This window comes from Macaca fascicularis, chromosome 20, assembly GCF_037993035.2.
Source record: "Macaca fascicularis isolate 582-1 chromosome 20, T2T-MFA8v1.1".
In the NCBI taxonomy this organism is placed as follows: domain Eukaryota; kingdom Metazoa; phylum Chordata; class Mammalia; order Primates; family Cercopithecidae; genus Macaca; species Macaca fascicularis.
This window is the reverse complement of record NC_088394.1, coordinates 65,210,526-65,220,185: the sequence shown is the minus strand read 5'-3', so window position 1 is coordinate 65,220,185 and position 9,660 is coordinate 65,210,526. Positions and strand designations below refer to the sequence as shown.

The window sequence follows — 9,660 nt, the reverse complement described above, 5'->3', positions numbered from 1 at the left end:
GGAAGTTTGCTTTTCATTGTTTCAGCTTGGCTCCAGTCTTACATCATGTTGGTTAAAATGCTTATGCTTCAAGAGGAAGCAAGCTTTGGTTTTTAGCCTTAGCAAGGGCCCATTCATCTGCCAGTTATTTCACCAAAGACCCTCTACACTAAAAGTTAAGCCCCCATGGTGTAGTTACCAGGATGGACCTTGTCCAGGTCTTGAGTCACACCTGACTAAACTTTGTATTTTAAGTCCCCTTTGGGAACTGGAATAAAGAGCTAGCTTTCATTAAGTACAAAGAAGTAGTAGTTCCGAGATAACCAGCATATGTGAGAATCTTTATTTTGACAAATAAGTGCAGTATAAAAAACTTGACCTGAAAATTAAAAAAAAAAAAAAAAGCAGGTAAAAATAAATATGTTTACAAATTATTGTAGAAACAATACAAAAGAGGATTAGAATTCTCAATGAGGAAAAACCAAAATGCGTCCAATTGTATAAAGGCTCTTCCCTTGCAAGAAACGGGGATAAAGCTGAAGACCCAGTTTGGTTTTGCTGCTGAAAAATGTACAAAATAACTTAGTAAAACCAGTCGAGGTCAAACGTTGTGAGCCCACTACCTGTACCTGCCTATTTTTGATTTGAGGAAAGTTGATGACCACAGTGCAAGGCAGAGCTGATGGTAGGACAGCCAGGAGAGCCTGACATCCCACATTAATCTTCAAGTAAATGCTGAAGAAAAGCCCTTAGCGAAGTCTGAACTCTGCACTTGGCTGACCGGATTTCCTCCATTCTCATGCTCAAAATAGTTTACTTCTTGGCCAGCAGAACGATTGCCTGGATCAGCTGCCTTAGCAAATGCCTCCTGCCTTCCAGCCTTCATGGGTTGGGTCTGATGTCAACCAGCAGTCTTACCAGAAACTCGAGGTCTGTGTGATGTGGCAACTGTTAGCTACACCTGGAAACCCTTGAGTTCATAGGAGATGAAGGAAAGCACCAGGGTTTGCCCATCTGTGGCTCAGAGCACATCTTGTGTCTTTGTAGGAAGCACCTGGGTACACTTGAGGCTTGCCCTCTCGTCTGCTGTCCACCTCAGTGCTGGTTCTGCACGGGTTAGCTGGCCTCTGAGAAAGGACATTTGGAGGGCAAGCCAGCAACCCCTAAGTCAAAGGCTTAGTCAGGATCCCAGGTTTAAACTCCAACACCGAGAACAGCCTGGATTGCAAGTCACTAGAAAATGGCTTCCCTCATTCCCCAAAAGCAGCAGAGGGAAAACAGCCAAAAACAGCCTCAGGAGGCATGAGAGAGAAAGCAACCTTAGGATGTAGGAACCAGTTTCATCTCCTAGTTTGGTTTCTGGAAAGAAGCAAGCAAATGCAGTGACTGTCACAACTGGGCTGTAAGAATTGCCTGGAGAAGCCACTGAGGAGAATGGATGTTCTCAAAGATAACCATTTTGGATTTGAGAGTTCACTTTGGGAACACCGAAAAGCTTTCCATTAGAGATGATTGTCAAGAACAGTAGCCTGAAAGTCACACATGCTAACCCGGCTGCCAAGAAATCTGTCCAAGCAGCTCCAAGATTGTAGCCAATTTGATCAGAGGCTCCTCATAGTTCCCATATGTGCTGAGAACACGCTTGCATCCTGCTGAGGGTTCTATAAGAGCCCAGGCTCCACCCCAGTTGCCACCTTGAAAAACTTACCCATGATGATGAGGGTAGAAGAGGTGACTGCAGTGATACCTCAAAAAATATGCCTTCAGAGAAAGTGAAGTGAGGAGTGTGTCTTAGCCTCAGATCAGAGCTGAATTTGAGAGGAATTCAGGAGTATACAGGTTAAAATACCCAAGACTTCACTTCTTTTCTGAACATGTTGGGGCTTAATCTTTTTATCTCCCCAGCAGAGATCACAGACAAGCTAAGAAGCCATCTAGACGTCTGAGCAATTTCCAGGTGGAACACCCAAGGCCTCTGTATAGCTTATGGCCTCCTTTAGCACCACCACAATCTCTCTGTTCCTCCTGGCACTTTCCTTTTTAACGTACACTTTTAAAAGCAGTTCAGTGCTAACTCCCTGCTGGTTTGGCGCATCCCTGGAATGTTGATGTGGAGTGGGATATCTCACATAAAGCACCATTCCTGGACCCTGTTTTCTGATGCCCAAGGATCAGGCTTCTGGGCCTTGTATCTCAGGCGCAATCTTATTGCATTGATGACTACTTAGGGGTGGGGTGGGGGTGACATACACTAACCGGCCCAGCTCGCTCAGTAGAAATTCTCCTGCCACCTCTGGTTGTGTTCACATGGGCTGGGAGAACCTCTTTCCACAGGTGGCCATCACTCAGGTACCTATCACAAGTTGCCACTGAATGGGACTTACTTGCTTTAGCGCACTTCTGAGTGCCCTCTGGAGCCCAGGGGGAGACTACTGCCTATGTGCAGATGCAAGCAGATAGGCAATGTGAAAACAGAATCCCCTGCAGCCCTGCACCTGGGGGGATCAGTGTTGCCCCCTCTAAACAGAGCTGCCAGGCCATACTACATCACCATTCTTTGCATTTTAGATTTGTCCTTTGGACCATTAAGAGACTCAAACACAGCACTCCCTCCTCCCTCCCACCCCGTCTTTTCTCTTCCATTCCCCTTCCCTCCCTTACCCATTGCACTTTACCCACTCTGCTTGGGGGCCATGTCACACCTCAGCAAAAGCCAAGCTATACTGCTCCGGCTTCTTCCCACATCGCCGGGCGATGATGGCCAGATACAGCATGAGGAGGGCCACCCAGTAGCAGCCGTACAGGATAGCCCCAGAGACAAGGAAGGCTAGCTCCGTCTCACTGAACAGGTCCTGGCAATAAGCTGTGTAGGCCAGCCCTCCCAGGAGAACTGCCACCCAGATGGACACAGGGATGAGGCCGATGAAGTTCACCACAATGGTTTTTCGGCCAGAGGTGCCCCAGCCAGACTTGTTGATGGTAGCAATGGCAAAGATCTTGGCCGGCAGAAGGCTGGACATATAGAGGAGGGAGTAGAGGGACATGAAGATCATCTCTGCATTGCCCCGAAGGAAGCAGGCATAGGTGGCCTTGATAATGCCCACCAGCTGCACCGTCAGCAGGAAGAGGAGAATGTTCCAGATGCGGCCCCGGTAGAAAAGCTGTATGACCGTGGCGATGAGGAAGAAGGGGAAGAAACCTGTGACCACTGACTCATAGGTCATCCAGAGGTGGTGCTTATGGAACCACAGAGAGTTGTAGAGCCACTCCCGGAAGTAAGACTTGCTCCAGCGGGTTTGCTGGTTGAGCCACCGGAGGTACTTAGTGGGGGTCTCTGTGAGGCACTTGGAGCGCGCAGTATACTTAGTTCGGTAGCCAAGGCTCAGGACTCGGTTGGTGAGGTGCCGGTCATCCCCAAAGCTGCACTTGCTGCCTAGGAACTTCTGATGGTACCAGTCCTCCAGGAACTGCTGGAGGAGGCTGTTGCGGTACATGCCCAAGGGCCCGCTAATACACTGCACGCAGCCAAAGTAGGACTGGCAGGCCCGCTCCACGTTGAAGGCCATCCAGTACCGCACGCTGCTCAGGAAGGAAATCCATGAGTCGTACTTGTTGAGGATCTGCAAGGGAATAGAGATGCTGGGCCTCCTCACCTAAGGATGCACGCCCGGAGGACAGACATCACAGACCACGAGGCCTCCTTACCATGGCTTCTGTGCCCACTGCTCAGATTCCTGGCCATCGGTTCCTTTGGAGCTGGTAAACCTGAGGCTTAGAGGAGCTAACCACTTGCAATCACTGTCCCAAGCACCAGCTCTACCTCCCCCTACTGTGTCATCTCATCTGCAGAGATTTTCTCCACTAAGCGGCTCTAGCAGTCAAAGCCACCTTCAGTCTCAGGAGGCAGCCTGTGGTGGTGGCAGAGAAGGGGGCTTGGGAAGAATGCAAGACACGACCACAGCCACCTGTTGTGAGCTTTCTGTGGCTGGAAAGTAACTAGGGGACCTGGGAGGCTGCTTCAGTATCTCTGGCAGATTGGGCTCCTTATTCTTACCATATTGACCAGAGCTCTTCAGCCCATCCCCTAAGAGCAAGGGCTTCTCAAGGATCTGACTTGGGAGCTACTTGCTGCACCACCAGCCAAAAAGGAAGTACCTTCTAGGATGTACGGCCTCAAAATACTGTGCCCCTTCTGCAGTATAGACTCTTCTCCATACCTGTTAAGTGACTGCCCCTCATGTGGAAGAAGAGCAAGAAAGGGGTTGGGCAGCGAGGGAGGTGAGCCCTTTGGTGTCAGTGAAAATGCCAGGAAAGAACCTCCCCACAAATACTAGAAAGTACCCATTTCCCAGGAGGCACACCCAGCTGGATTAGGAAAGAGTCCAGACCCTCCCCCAGATAGCCCTGGTCTCATCTTACTTGGACATCTCCCCCGACTCCCCCTACTTGGGGATCCTCCTCCAGGACTCGAAGCATCTCGATGGTGCAGGCTGGATCCAGCACAGTGTCAGAGTCGCACACCTGCAGAGGGAGTGTGCCGTCAGCCCATTCTGACCTCAGGCCTGCACACCCACCCCCTACCCCACTGCCAGGCTGCTCAATGCCTGAGAGACATAACCCCTTCTCATGTGACTCACTTCCAGCCTCTAGCTAAGAGATCTGCGCTACCAGAAGGTGCCAGAGGTAAAATGAAAGTAAAAGTGTTCAGCTACCAGACTTGACAGCCACTAGGCTGAGAGGGAGAAACCCTGAAGACGGTAGGTGCCAGGCCTGGAAAGGAGACATGCTTAGCACTGGATGCAAAAGATTGCTCAGGGGTCATTTGGCAGAAGGGAAACATGTCACTGAAATCAGATGGCAGGCACAGTAGGGTAGCCCAGGACTAACAGGCTACATATGGCCTTAAGTGACCCCACAGAGTTAACCCCAGGGGTCCCCGCATCAGCCTCTGACCCCTTGGACAACCCGCAGCCCAGTGGTGGTTACCAGACCACCTACTTACAGGCACCTCCATGAGACCAGTAGCAAGGCTGCTGGCCTCTGCACCCTCAACAGACTCCCTTGGCCGAGCCTCTCAGACCAGGGCACGGTATGGCTGAGGGCTCCCCCTGGAAGCTGCTCTGAATAGGCATGGAAGCTGCAGCAGCTGCCTCCAGGCAGACCCCAGGGCCAACTCTGCCCAGCTCTTAGGAGGCTTATGGCCTGATTCTAACAGGTGGTCCCATATGAGTTGAACCCAGGCCACTAGTTGCCCTAGTGGCTGACTCCTTTTCTGTTTTCTAAAAAATTACTGAAGGGGTACAAAGAATCCAGTAAGCATTGGCCAGAAGAACTGGTTTACAGACCTGATTCGCTCTGTGGTCACTGTTAGGAGAGCAACGAAGAAATCCACAGATAAACCAAAACCCTGTTCTGCAGAAGCCTAAAATCCTTGTAATAAAATTACTGAGTAAGATTCCTGCAGGAAAGGAGGCTGCTTTTGACACCACAACCACACCCGGCTTTCTCTATGTTGGAGGACAGGGTGGCGAGATAAGCAGTAGAAGGCTAAGGGGGAATCCGAACAGCCTTGGCACCAGGCTGAGTCCCTCATATGTGCTTCTTCCCACCTCCCCACCAGGCACATCCTTACATCCTGGTCCGTGCCTGGGAAGGGCCCAGGAAGCCTCAGGCCAGACTCACAGAGCCTCCTCCACTTACAGGCCAAGACTCCCAGGGCTGCTGCTGTTCTCACTGCTCCTCCCTGCCCCTGCGCTAGCCCATTCTTTATATGCTGCTTTGCTTCCTTCAGTCCTGGGAGGTCTTTCCAACTGAGCAAGGTTAGGGGAAGAAGAGCTCTCGTGCCGCCTGGGCTTCGCCACTGGCTGGGGCAGAGTTCTGCCTCAGAGAGAGAGACACCTCCCCAGCAGGCGGTTAGAAAACAGGCTGAGATCCAGCAAGCACTCACTAGCTCTGGCCCAAGGCAACCTTATGCAGTGATGCTGGAGCCGTAAAGAGACAGCTCAGGTGCGTGAGCCTGTTTGCTGATCTACCGGAACCCAGATGGCCAGGAAAGGGAGATGGGGTGGATTGGGTGCAGGTTAGATCCTATGCTTGAAGGGAATAGATGACAAAGTCACTGTGGCTTGAGCCTGTGCCAGGTCTCAAGGGCTCTTCCCTAAGCATTTGGGTCCCCAGGAAAGTTTCATAAGGTCCCACAACCCCAAGTGAACTGCAGTCAAACACCCTGCTAGGCTCTCCTCACTCACTCCATGACTGAGGAGGTCCTGGGCCTAGGAAGCCAGAAAAAGATAAACTTATCAACCCTCACGCAGAGACAACTGTCAAAAGAGCCAGACACGCAATCTGAGTGAGCTAATTGTAGGTGGGTACACCAGAGAAAAATAGTATTAGAGGACTCAAAATGCTGTCACTCAACTGAGTTGGTACACAGGTGGGCTGGCAGGACAGCCGCTGTGCCTTCAGGCACTGAGGAAGCGATGGGCAGCACCCTACTCTGGCAGGCGTGGAGAAAGACGACAGAGTCAGGAAGAGAGACAGCGTGGATGCCATCAAGAATCCTGGCTTAGGCCGGGCACGGTGGCTCATGCCTGTAATCCCAGAACTTTGGGAGGCTGAGGCGGACTGGTCAGCTGAGGTCAGGAGTTCAAGACCAGCCTGACCAACATGGAGAAACCCTGTCTCTACCAAAAGTACAAAAAGTAGCTGGGTGTCGTGGTGCATGCCTGTAATCCCAGCTACTCGACTCGGGAGGCTGAGGCAGGAGAATCACTTAAACTTGGGAGGCGGAGGTTGCAGTGAGCCAAGATCATGCCACCGCACTCCAGCCTGGGCGACAGAGTGAAACTGTGTCTCAAAAAAAAAAAAAAAAAAAAAAATCCGGGCCTAGAAATCCAGGGTCCCAGGGTTTCTACTTTGTACTGAAGTATGTGGACTTTAATCTTTTCAACCCTTGAGTGTTTTTAAATTTGAAGACGGAAACCATATCAACCTAGTACAATTTCCAGGCTTATGTCAATGATTGCTTTGACCAAAGCTGGGTAGGGTTTAATCAGGGTCCCGGCCCTGCTGATGCTCCTACAGAATGAAGCTGGTCATTCACACCTGTCTCTCTCACCTCCCAGGCATGACTTTGACACTAGGAAGAATGGGACTTTTTGGCCATAACTAGAATATTTTGAGTGTTTTTGAGGATGGTTTCTTTTGCTCTTCACCACGCTTTCTTATGAAGAGGTTCGGCTCCACATTGCCACTGCTGAAGCAGTGCTACATCACGGGTAAGAGCAGACATGAGACAGACGGCCTGGGCGCAAATCCCGGCTCTGCACCCTACTAGCTGTGGGACATTAGGCAAGTTACTTAGCTTCTCTGTGCTTTACTTTCACCTTCTGTGGGTGGAGAATAATAGTACTTATTCCCTGGGAGTGTTATGAGTATTAAAAGAGCTAACATGGAGTTGGGCACAGTGGCATATGTACCTGTAGTCACGGCTACTAGGGAGGATGAGGTGGGAGGACTGCCCAAAGCCAGGATTTCGAGGCTATAGTGCATATTGATCATGCCTTCAGCTATTGCACTCCAGCCTGGGCAACATAGTGAGACCCTTTGTCTTTAAAAAATAATGCCAGGCGCGGTGGCTCACGCCGGTAATCCCAGCATTTGGGAGGCCGAAGTAGGCAGATCAAAAGGTCAGGAGTTCAAGACCAGCCTGGCCAATATGGAGAAACCCCATCTCTACTAAAAATACAAAAAACTTAGCTGAGCTTGGTGGCGAATGCCTGTAATCCCAGCTACTGAGGAAGCTGAGGCAGGGGAATTGCTTGAACCTGGAAGGCGGAGCTTGCAGTGAGCGGAGATCACACCACTGCACTCCAGCCTGGGCGACAGAGTGAAACTCCATCTCACATAAAATAAAAAATGTCATGAAGTACCTACAGTTGTGCCTGATAGCAAGTGACTGCTCTATACCCATTTGCTATTATTGAGACAGCAGTTAAGAGATGTGCCCAAAATCACAGAGCTATGTAACAGCAAACAAAGATTCCACCCAGGTCTTTTGGACCCTGGGACCGCTGTTCAGAACCATTATGCCTTGTTGCCTCCTTTTTTTTTTTTTCTTGAGATGGAGTCTCGCTCTGTTGCCCAGACTGGAGTACAGTGGTGCGATCTCGGCTCACTGCAAGCTCCGCCTCCCAGGTTCAGGCCATTCTCCTGCTTGAACCTCCCAAGTAGCTGGGACTACAGGTGCCCACCACCACGCCTGGCTAATTTTTTGTATTTTTAGTAGAGACGGGGTTTCACCTTGTTAGCCAGGATGCTCTCAATCTCCTGACGTCATGATCCGCCTGCCTCGGCCTCCCAAAGTGTTAGGATTACAGCCATGCCACCGCGCCCAGCCGCCTTGTTGCCTTCTTAAGTGCACGGGGTGTGTGCACAACCCAAGGGACCTAGACCAGACCTCAGATTCCTGGCGGAGAGTTTGCCAGGCTGTCCAGACACGTCCCCATGTACACACGCTTCTAGGGAGGCGTCCTTACCTGAATGTAGTCCACCGAATCGCCGAGGGCCTTGAAGGCGGTGTACATGACCTCGCGCTTGCCTCCCCACTTCTGCATGATGCACGAGAAGGTGCTGGTCCGCACCACATCCCGCACACGGTCCATGCCCTCCCGCAGGCTGGCCTCCGTCTCACCCTCGCCCGCCTCATGGAAGTTGCTGCGCCACACAAAGAAACCGGCCTGCTCAGTGCCGCCCAGCACCTCATGGAAGATATCCAACATGTAGGCGTCCTCCTGGCGGTTGCCGTCCACCACCATGACCACCTTGAGGTCAGGGAAGGAGATGCGCTGGGCCGAGCGCAGGCACTTGCGCAGGTAGTCAGGGTCCTCCTGGTATGCGGCAATGCACAGTGCCACCGAGCCCCGCCGCCGGGAGGGCAGCTTCAGGGCCTGGCCGGCCCGCCGCATGCGCCGGTGCTCCAGGAAGGCAAACAGGCTCTGAATGAGCAGGTGCAGGCCCAGGATGGCGCCGTACAGGCCGAAGGACAGGTAGTGCTTTTCTGTGTGGATGAACTGGTAGCCTGTCACATAGGCGGCCAGGATGCCACCCAGCACTGCCAGGGCAAACAGGCTGGTGCCCACCACACGCAGGGCTGTCGTCAGCTGCACCGGCATCTGGCGAGAGAAGGCAGGAGATGGAGGGTCAGGCAGGAGGCAGCATTTCCAGTCCGTGGGAGCAGGGGCGTTCTCTGTTACTAGTGGACATGACCCACTAATCAAAACCGTCACCGTTACCGCCTACTGAGCATAAGACTTGGTAGACTCAAGCCAGACTACTGGGGTTCAGATCCCAGCTCTGCCACTTGCTCTCTGTGCCACCTTAGTCATGTCCTCTGTAAAATGTGGGTTGCAGGACTAACCTCAAGGCATCTTTGAGGGTTAAATATACAAAGCCCTTAGTGTAGCACTGGGATAGACAAGCCAAGGCCCAGAGGGTCACGTGACACCTGCTGGTGGGTGGCATACTGGGCTCTACCTGGCCCAAAGCGCTGAAGAGGTAAGCTTCAAGGGGGTGAGCCTGAGGCAGCTCTGGGCACCTGAAGGCCAGGGAGGTAGCCAGTGGCCTAAAAGCTTCCCCCTGCCCTGCACCCACTCCTGGAGGGGATATTCACCAGTATAGCAC

At 51.9% G+C, this 9,660-nt stretch overlaps 1 protein-coding gene across 4 annotated transcripts in view; it reads right to left on the bottom strand.

Moving 5' to 3' along the window:
- Positions 1–299: 299 nt before the first annotated feature.
- The window catches only part of HAS3 (hyaluronan synthase 3), a 32,054-nt gene continuing 22,693 nt past the window's right edge, over positions 300–9,660 (bottom strand). For all 4 annotated transcript variants that reach the window (XM_065536623.1, XM_065536625.2, XM_015443098.4 and 1 more), the window contains 3 exons: positions 8,517–9,152; positions 4,399–4,500; positions 300–3,599 (listed from right to left, as the gene is read on the bottom strand). In XM_065536623.1, the coding sequence (XP_065392695.1) occupies positions 2,676–3,599; positions 4,399–4,500; positions 8,517–9,152 (1,662 nt within the window). In that variant the 3' untranslated portion in view covers positions 300–2,675. The remainder of the gene's footprint in view (positions 3,600–4,398; positions 4,501–8,516; positions 9,153–9,660) is intronic.